At 37.5% G+C, this 10014-nt stretch overlaps 4 protein-coding genes across 4 annotated transcripts in view; 1 reads left to right on the forward strand and 3 right to left on the reverse strand.

Moving 5' to 3' along the window:
* pecr (peroxisomal trans-2-enoyl-CoA reductase) overlaps nucleotides 1-10014 on the forward strand; it is a 200450-nt gene that overhangs the window by 89180 nt on the left and 101256 nt on the right. The gene's annotated exons all lie outside the window — the stretch shown is intronic.
* Nucleotides 293-3251, reverse strand: LOC128369370 (caspase-8-like). The gene is made up of 6 exons (XM_053330400.1): nucleotides 3229-3251; nucleotides 2089-2429; nucleotides 1907-1941; nucleotides 1295-1400; nucleotides 654-1200; nucleotides 293-465 (listed from the first exon to the last, which is right to left on the reverse strand). The coding sequence occupies exons 2-6, from the start codon at nucleotides 2420-2422 to the stop codon at nucleotides 318-320; spliced, it is 1170 nt and encodes a 389-aa protein (XP_053186375.1). The 5' UTR covers nucleotides 2423-2429; nucleotides 3229-3251; the 3' UTR covers nucleotides 293-317.
* Nucleotides 3981-6939, reverse strand: LOC128369371 (caspase-8-like). The gene is made up of 6 exons (XM_053330401.1): nucleotides 6917-6939; nucleotides 5777-6117; nucleotides 5595-5629; nucleotides 4983-5088; nucleotides 4342-4888; nucleotides 3981-4153 (listed from the first exon to the last, which is right to left on the reverse strand). Exons 2-6 carry the CDS (start codon nucleotides 6108-6110, stop codon nucleotides 4006-4008), a joined length of 1170 nt encoding a protein of 389 aa, XP_053186376.1. The 5' UTR covers nucleotides 6111-6117; nucleotides 6917-6939; the 3' UTR covers nucleotides 3981-4005.
* LOC128369579 (caspase-8-like) overlaps nucleotides 7701-10014 on the reverse strand; it is a 2917-nt gene continuing 603 nt past the window's right edge. The window contains exons 2-6 of the mRNA XM_053330656.1: nucleotides 9460-9800; nucleotides 9281-9315; nucleotides 8678-8783; nucleotides 8037-8583; nucleotides 7701-7848 (exon numbers count right to left, since the gene is read on the reverse strand). Of these exons, the coding sequence (XP_053186631.1) occupies nucleotides 7701-7848; nucleotides 8037-8583; nucleotides 8678-8783; nucleotides 9281-9315; nucleotides 9460-9793 (1170 nt within the window). The 5' untranslated portion in view covers nucleotides 9794-9800. The remainder of the gene's footprint in view (nucleotides 7849-8036; nucleotides 8584-8677; nucleotides 8784-9280; nucleotides 9316-9459; nucleotides 9801-10014) is intronic.

Raw genomic sequence — 10014 nt, forward strand, 5'->3', positions numbered from 1 at the left:
CATGAATATTGGCACAATTTGTAAAAGAAAAAAGACTGCTTCAGATGAAGACACTACATTTTCACAGGTAAATAAATGTCCCAGTATTCATTCCTTATCAAAACTTTTATTAAACCATAGACCACCAATGATCATCACACTTTGTGCAAAATAGATTTATTAAGACAATTTGGACACATAATATAAAAGACAATGATTCATTGTGATTGCTTAAAAAATGAACATTAATAGTGACAAAGAGAGATAAAAGTATATCTTAAGAAAACAGTCCTGATTTAAGACAAGATGTGTTTAAATGATTTGTAGAGATTAAAGCTTCAGTTGCGACGCGGCAACAACACAAGACTCTTCCTCAGCGTGTCCCTGGTTTCAGGCATCTGCTTGAATGCACCTGAGTCACAGACGCCGTCTTTCAAGCTAACTTCATTCTTCACACGGTAAAAGATTTCAGCGATGTCCTTACCACTGAAACAATACACAGTGTACAAAAACATGTTACTCACTGTCAGTGCACATATTATAATCACACAAATGGTACAGTATACACTGCATTAACTAGAATATCAACAGATTGATGAAATATTGTGAACCAGAAAAGGTTATTAATTTTATTGGTAAATATTTGAAAATATAATAATTAGTTTTACATTTACCTTGGACAATCCTCCTCCAGGTGCTTACACACAGACTGGATGAACCAGCTCCCATGATTTGGGTCTCTTGCTGCTGCACAATCTTCAACAGTGGCCGAGAAAACCAGAAAATCAGCGTCCTCAGGGATGGATACTGATTCAGAGTCATCAAACTTCAGATCTGGTAATGGCACTCCTTTTTGTACCCCACGCCCCTGGCAGGCCTGGATCAGGAACACTTTGGGCTTGCCAGTGAGGGGTGACTGTTTTGTTGCCTTGAATGTACTAGTTATTTCTTTAATGGAGAGGTGCTTATCATCCACCCCTGAAACTACACCCTTTGTTCCATGACTCAGAACACAGCAGATGAAGGCATCGCCATGTTTAGGAGCCTCCTGAGGATCAGTGAATTCACTGCCAGACCATTCCTTTGCATTGAACTCCTGCAGCTGAGACAGGTCACCCGGAGAAGCAAAGTATTTCAGTGCACGAACCATCTGGTCCCTTTCTTGGTCTTTACACATCAGGACTCTGAACCCCAGCCTGCTGAACACCTCTGCCAAACGTCCTGTAGAAAATTGAAGTTAAAACACAATAAGTTTAAACCACTAACAAACAGAGCAGAAGTGTAAAACTGTGAATTTGTCTTCTCTGTAACATACGAGCATCTTTGTCAGTTCCTTCTCTCTGTTCTTTATTCTTGAAATTCTCGTTGTTCATGATCACACAGAGGCCGACGGGCTGGCTGTTCAACTGATAAGGCTCATCCTAAAAACAATGAAAACACAACTATGGTTGGATACTTGTACAACCTGACACCTTCTTCTTTTTAGTATGGTATTACTTGACCAATGCACCTGTCATAAAGACTATTGAGGTGTGCAAGAGTGTTTTTGGTGATTTATAATCTGATGTGGAAACTGATGAGTATGGATCATTTTTGACATACTTAGTTTTACTTAGAGGATGGATTCACATTTTTCACTAAAAGACTGTAAATTCAATAGATACTTGCGAAATAGTAAACCTCTCCTTTAGGGGAATGTTATGAGGTATTACAGTATTACAAAGCTAATACAAGCTAATAAGCATGTGTCTTCAGGCTTTGAGATGACAATATGTCTTAAAGGTATCTGTGAGGAGGAAAAGGTATTTAAACTTAATTTAAACCTTCTTGTCTTTTTAAGATACCCTAACTAAACATAGTGACTCAAGCCATGTAACATAAAGTGTGTTATTTGAACATCAGGTACATAGGTAACATTAGACCTCACCTCCTTTCGTCTTTTGCTCTCTTGTGAATCACCATCTGAGGAAATCAGAGTGAAACAGAATGACATTTCCAAACATTAAACCATATTTGATGAAGCCTTCAGTTGTTAACTTCATGTAAAATACACTACGGGCTTCTATATGAAAAATGTCGAATGTATACTAAAATAGTGTGTTAACATACCAAGGTTATCAGAAGAAGCTGCTTGGACAGGCGTAGGTAAAATGCAGGTGTTTGTTAGTATCTTCTCCAACGCTGAGTAAGTTGATTTAATGTCTTCATCAGTTTGCAGGAGGGTCAGGAACTTTTGGCAGGTCTCCTCTCCTTTATTCATGATCTTATCCACAAGTGCAATGACGTGCCCCTCTACATTCTCTCTGTTGATGTTTGTGACGTTTCTGTACTCACGTAGAGTTAAGACACCTCCCTGTTGAACTTTGATGAAGATTCGACGGTCTCCACTCAAAGTGTCAATAATTTCTGTTTTCTTGCTTCTCAGTTTGTCCATGGCTGCCATGATGAATCTGAAATAGAGACAGAGACATGAAGAACAAGATATTTAAGAGAAGAACTCTTTTTTTCTGTTGTTCATGAAGTGCACCAGTTAATACAGTCATACTGGGTTTCTAGTTTATTATCTATTCTGGTTTATTATCCTTGTTTTTGTTGAAAATAATAGACTATAATTGCATTGCTTTATCACTCAGATCCATGTGGCACATATTACACTGTAATTATTCATTTTGTAGTGTTTTTACTAGAGTGACAGTAAGCTAACTGTTGCATGTCTGACTGCTAAATAGATTAATGGGGATTTTAAAATAGTTAAGTTTGAATTCATTTATTTTTATTTGTGTCGTTTAAACCTATAAATCACTTATAAAGAACAATAATTGACCAAACATCAGTCAATATTGAGTTTTTTGTGGAAATAGTCAAACCCTGTTTTTGACTGATGGTTACTATAGTCGCGGTAACTATAGCAGTCAGAGCCATCATCTGCATGGCACATATTACCATTCATTTAACCTCGTGTTCATCACTCACGAGGCAACATGTTTCTTAAGACAAATTAAGTTGCACGTGTGACTGAAAAATGAGCTACTATGGATATTAAAATGTAACAAGCTGGTTGGGATCCAAACAAACTTCTTTCGTTTTCTATATGTTACGTTACGTCCTACACAGCGTCATGTTAAACGTCTATAATGTCTAAAGTGGGATTTCCATGGCGCCACTACTGTTCCTCTTTTTCACACAGACTGCAAAGTATCATTTACAAACTAGTTGTTGTAGTTCTAAATTGAAGCATAGTTAACTTACAGTCAAGAAGTCTTCTTTCTCGAAGTTCCTGTCGTTTTCACAGCTCCAGCTTCATGATTGGACATTACAGTTCAAACTAGCCCCACCTCCTCAGCGGTTCAACATGCAATAAACAGTGTCCTCGTTACTACGTCATCATGTCTGTTCTGGACAGATGGGCCAAATGATGTTATGTTCCAGTATTATGCAACTTTTAAGGTCTTATAAAGTCAAATGTATCATTGTGTTTACATTGTAATTTATGGTGGATTTGTGAAGAGATGTAGAAGAGTGGATGTAATCTCTAAATAGTCAATCTTCAGTTTTTGAGGCCCAAATCTTAGTTGACCCAGATTTTTCCTACAGGCCTTTATTTGCCTACAACAGCTACAACATGATGCCATGATTACTTTTGGTTGTTTCATATAAATGTACTGAAGCTTTGCTATTATTGTTTAAGTAGTCAATATTTCTTCTAAACCATGAATATTGGCACAATTTGTAAAAGAAAAAAGACTGCTTCAGATGAAGACACTACATTTTCACAGGTAAATAAATGTCCCAGTATTCATTCCTTATCAAAACTTTTATTAAACCATAGACCACCAATGATCATCACACTTTGTGCAAAATAGATTTATTAAGACAATTTGGACACATAATATAAAAGACAATGATTCATTGTGATTGCTTAAAAAATGAACATTAATAGTGACAAAGAGAGATAAAAGTATATCTTAAGAAAACAGTCCTGATTTAAGACAAGATGTGTTTAAATGATTTGTAGAGATTAAAGCTTCAGTTGCGACGCGGCAACAACACAAGACTCTTCCTCAGCGTGTCCCTGGTTTCAGGCATCTGCTTGAATGCACCTGAGTCACAGACGCCGTCTTTCAAGCTAACTTCATTCTTCACACGGTAAAAGATTTCAGCGATGTCCTTACCACTGAAACAATACACAGTGTACAAAAACATGTTACTCACTGTCAGTGCACATATTATAATCACACAAATGGTACAGTATACACTGCATTAACTAGAATATCAACAGATTGATGAAATATTGTGAACCAGAAAAGGTTATTAATTTTATTGGTAAATATTTGAAAATATAATAATTAGTTTTACATTTACCTTGGACAATCCTCCTCCAGGTGCTTACACACAGACTGGATGAACCAGCTCCCATGATTTGGGTCTCTTGCTGCTGCACAATCTTCAACAGTGGCCGAGAAAACCAGAAAATCAGCGTCCTCAGGGATGGATACTGATTCAGAGTCATCAAACTTCAGATCTGGTAATGGCACTCCTTTTTGTACCCCACGCCCCTGGCAGGCCTGGATCAGGAACACTTTGGGCTTGCCAGTGAGGGGTGACTGTTTTGTTGCCTTGAATGTACTAGTTATTTCTTTAATGGAGAGGTGCTTATCATCCACCCCTGAAACTACACCCTTTGTTCCATGACTCAGAACACAGCAGATGAAGGCATCGCCATGTTTAGGAGCCTCCTGAGGATCAGTGAATTCACTGCCAGACCATTCCTTTGCATTGAACTCCTGCAGCTGAGACAGGTCACCCGGAGAAGCAAAGTATTTCAGTGCACGAACCATCTGGTCCCTTTCTTGGTCTTTACACATCAGGACTCTGAACCCCAGCCTGCTGAACACCTCTGCCAAACGTCCTGTAGAAAATTGAAGTTAAAACACAATAAGTTTAAACCACTAACAAACAGAGCAGAAGTGTAAAACTGTGAATTTGTCTTCTCTGTAACATACGAGCATCTTTGTCAGTTCCTTCTCTCTGTTCTTTATTCTTGAAATTCTCGTTGTTCATGATCACACAGAGGCCGACGGGCTGGCTGTTCAACTGATAAGGCTCATCCTAAAAACAATGAAAACACAACTATGGTTGGATACTTGTACAACCTGACACCTTCTTCTTTTTAGTATGGTATTACTTGACCAATGCACCTGTCATAAAGACTATTGAGGTGTGCAAGAGTGTTTTTGGTGATTTATAATCTGATGTGGAAACTGATGAGTATGGATCATTTTTGACATACTTAGTTTTACTTAGAGGATGGATTCACATTTTTCACTAAAAGACTGTAAATTCAATAGATACTTGCGAAATAGTAAACCTCTCCTTTAGGGGAATGTTATGAGGTATTACAGTATTACAAAGCTAATACAAGCTAATAAGCATGTGTCTTCAGGCTTTGAGATGACAATATGTCTTAAAGGTATCTGTGAGGAGGAAAAGGTATTTAAACTTAATTTAAACCTTCTTGTCTTTTTAAGATACCCTAACTAAACATAGTGACTCAAGCCATGTAACATAAAGTGTGTTATTTGAACATCAGGTACATAGGTAACATTAGACCTCACCTCCTTTCGTCTTTTGCTCTCTTGTGAATCACCATCTGAGGAAATCAGAGTGAAACAGAATGACATTTCCAAACATTAAACCATATTTGATGAAGCCTTCAGTTGTTAACTTCATGTAAAATACACTACGGGCTTCTATATGAAAAATGTCGAATGTATACTAAAATAGTGTGTTAACATACCAAGGTTATCAGAAGAAGCTGCTTGGACAGGCGTAGGTAAAATGCAGGTGTTTGTTAGTATCTTCTCCAACGCTGAGTAAGTTGATTTAATGTCTTCATCAGTTTGCAGGAGGGTCAGGAACTTTTGGCAGGTCTCCTCTCCTTTATTCATGATCTTATCCACAAGTGCAATGACGTGCCCCTCTACATTCTCTCTGTTGATGTTTGTGACGTTTCTGTACTCACGTAGAGTTAAGACACCTCCCTGTTGAACTTTGATGAAGATTCGACGGTCTCCACTCAAAGTGTCAATAATTTCTGTTTTCTTGCTTCTCAGTTTGTCCATGGCTGCCATGATGAATCTGAAATAGAGACAGAGACATGAAGAACAAGATATTTAAGAGAAGAACTCTTTTTTTCTGTTGTTCATGAAGTGCACCAGTTAATACAGTCATACTGGGTTTCTAGTTTATTATCTATTCTGGTTTATTATCCTTGTTTTTGTTGAAAATAATAGACTATAATTGCATTGCTTTATCACTCAGATCCATGTGGCACATATTACACTGTAATTATTCATTTTGTAGTGTTTTTACTAGAGTGACAGTAAGCTAACTGTTGCATGTCTGACTGCTAAATAGATTAATGGGGATTTTAAAATAGTTAAGTTTGAATTCATTTATTTTTATTTGTGTCGTTTAAACCTATAAATCACTTATAAAGAACAATAATTGACCAAACATCAGTCAATATTGAGTTTTTTGTGGAAATAGTCAAACCCTGTTTTTGACTGATGGTTACTATAGTCGCGGTAACTATAGCAGTCAGAGCCATCATCTGCATGGCACATATTACCATTCATTTAACCTCGTGTTCATCACTCACGAGGCAACATGTTTCTTAAGACAAATTAAGTTGCACGTGTGACTGAAAAATGAGCTACTATGGATATTAAAATGTAACAAGCTGGTTGGGATCCAAACAAACTTCTTTCGTTTTCTATATGTTACGTTACGTCCTACACAGCGTCATGTTAAACGTCTATAATGTCTAAAGTGGGATTTCCATGGCGCCACTACTGTTCCTCTTTTTCACACAGACTGCAAAGTATCATTTACAAACTAGTTGTTGTAGTTCTAAATTGAAGCATAGTTAACTTACAGTCAAGAAGTCTTCTTTCTCGAAGTTCCTGTCGTTTTCACAGCTCCAGCTTCATGATTGGACATTACAGTTCAAACTAGCCCCACCTCCTCAGCGGTTCAACATGCAATAAACAGTGTCCTCGTTACTACGTCATCATGTCTGTTCTGGACAGATGGGCCAAATGATGTTATGTTCCAGTATTATGCAACTTTTAAGGTCTTATAAAGTCAAATGTATCATTGTGTTTACATTGTAATTTATGGTGGATTTGTGAAGAGATGTAGAAGAGTGGATGTAATCTCTAAATAGTCAATCTTCAGTTTTTGAGGCCCAAATCTTAGTTGACCCAGATTTTTCCTACAGGCCTTTATTTGCCTACAACAGCTACAGCATGATGCCATGATTACTTATGGTTGTTTCATATAAATGTACTGAAGCTTTGCTATTATTGTTTAAGTAGTCAATATTTCTTCTAAACCACGAATATTGGCATAATTTGTAAAAGAAAAAAGACTGCTTCAGATGAAGACACTACATTTTCACAGGTAAATAAATGTCCCAGTATTCATTCCTTATCAAAACCTTTATTAAACCATAGACCACCAATGATCATCACACTTTGTGCAAAATAGATTTATTAAGACAATTTGGACACATAATATAAAACACAATGATTCAATGTGATTGCTTATAAAATGAACAATAATAGTGACAAAGAGAGATAAAAGTATATCTTAAGAAAACAGTCCTGATTTAAGACATGAAATATCATGTGTTTAAATGATTTGTAGAGATTAAAGCTTCAGTTGCGACGTGGCAACAACACAAGACTCTTCCTCAGTGTGTCCCTGGTTTCAGGCATCTGCTTGAATGCACCTGAGTCACAGACGCCGTCTTTCAAGCTAACTTCATTCTTCACACGGTAAAAGATTTCAGCGATGTCCTTACCACTGAAACAATACACAGTGTACAAAAACATGTTACTCATTGTCAGTGCACATATTATGATCAAACAAATGGTACAGTATACACTGCATTAACTAGAATATCAACAGATTGATGAAATATTGTGAACCAGAAAAGGTTATTATTTTTATTGGTAAATATTTGAAAATATAATAATTAGTTTTACATTTACCTCTGACAATCCTCCTCCAGGTGCTTACACACAGACTGGATGAACCAGCTCCCATGATTTGGGTCTCTTGCTGCTGCACAATCTTCAACAGTGGCCGAGAAAACCAGAAAATCAGCGTCCTCAGGGATGGATACTGATTCAGAGTCATCAAACTTCAGATCTGGTAATGGCACTCCTTTTTGTACCCCACGCCCCTGGCAGGCCTGGATCAGGAACACTTTGGGCTTGCCAGTGAGGGGTGACTGTTTTGTTGCCTTGAATGTACTAGTTATTTCTTTAATGGAGAGATGCTTATCATCCACCCCTGAAACTACACCCTTTGTTCCATGACTCAGAACACAGCAGATGAAGGCATCGCCATGTTTAGGAGCCTCCTGAGGATCAGTGAATTCACTGCCAGACCATTCCTTTGCATTGAACTCCTGCAGCTGAGACAGGTCACCCGGAGAAGCAAAGTATTTCAGTGCACGAACCATCTGGTCCCTTTCTTGGTCTTTACACATCAGGACTCTGAACCCCAGCCTGCTGAACACCTCTGCCAAACGTCCTGTAGAAAATTGAAGTTAAAACACAATAAGTTTAAACCACTAACAAACAGAGCAGAAGTGTAAAACTGTGAATTTGTCTTCTCTGTAACATACGAGCATCTTTGTCAGTTCCTTCTCTCTGTTCTTTATTCTTGAAATTCTCGTTGTTCATGATCACACAGAGGCCGACGGGATGGCTGTTCAACTGATAAGGCTCATCCTAAAAACAATGAAAACACAACTATGGTTGGATATTTGTACAACCTGACACCTTCTTCTTTTTAGTATGTTATTACTTGACCAATGCACCTGTCATAAAGACTATTGAGGTGTGCAAGAGTGTTTTTGGTGATGTATAATCTGATGTGGAAACTGATGAGTATGGATCATTTTTGACATACTTAGTTTTACTTAGAGGATGGATTCACATTTTTCACTAAAAGACTGTAAATTCAATAGATACTTGCGAAATAGTAAACCTCTCCTTTAGGGGAATGTTATGAGGTATTACAGTATTACAAAGCTAATACAAGCTAATAAGCATGTGTCTTCAGGCTTTGAGATGACAATATGTCTTAAAGGTATCTGTGAGGAGGAAAAGGTATTTAAACTCCTTCTTGTCTTTTTAAGATACCCTAACTAAACATAGTGACTCAAGCCATGTAACATAAAGTGTGTTATTTGAACATCAGGTACATAGGTAACATTAGACCTCACCTCCTTTCGTCTTTTGCTCTCTTGTGAATCACCATCTGAGGAAATCAGAGTGAAACAGAATGACATTTCCAAACATTAAACCATTTTTGATGAAGCCTTCAGTTGCTAACTTCATGTAAAATACACTATGGGCTTCTATATGAAAAATGTCGAATGTATAAAATAGTATGTTAACATACCAAGGTTATCAGAAGAAGCTGGTTGGACAGGCGTAGGTAAAATGCAGGTGTTTGTTAGTATCTTCTCCAACGCTGAGTAAGTCGATTTAATCTCTTCATCAGTTTGCAGGAGGGTCAGGAACTTTTGGCAGGTCTCCTCTCCTTTATTCATGATCTTATCCACAAGTGCAATGACGTGCCCCTCTTCAGTCTCTCTGTTGATGTTGGTGACGTTCCTGTACTCACGTAGAGTTAAGACACCTCCCTGTTGAACTTTGTCGAAGATTCGTCGGTCTCCACTCAAAGTGTCAATAATTTCTGTTTTCTTACTTCTCAGTTTGTCCATGGCTGCCATGATGAATCTGAAATAGAGACAGAGACATGAAGAACAAGATATTTAAGAGAAGAACTCTTTTTTTCTGTTGTTCATGAAGTGCACCAGTTAATACAGTCATACTGGGTTTCTAGTTTATTATCCATTCTGGTTTATTATCCTTGTTTTTGTTGAAAATAATAGACTATAATTGCATTGCTTTATCACTCAGAGCCATGTGGCACATATTACACTGTAATTAT

This window comes from Scomber japonicus, chromosome 12 (genome assembly GCF_027409825.1).
Source record: "Scomber japonicus isolate fScoJap1 chromosome 12, fScoJap1.pri, whole genome shotgun sequence".
NCBI lineage: Eukaryota > Metazoa > Chordata > Actinopteri > Scombriformes > Scombridae > Scomber > Scomber japonicus.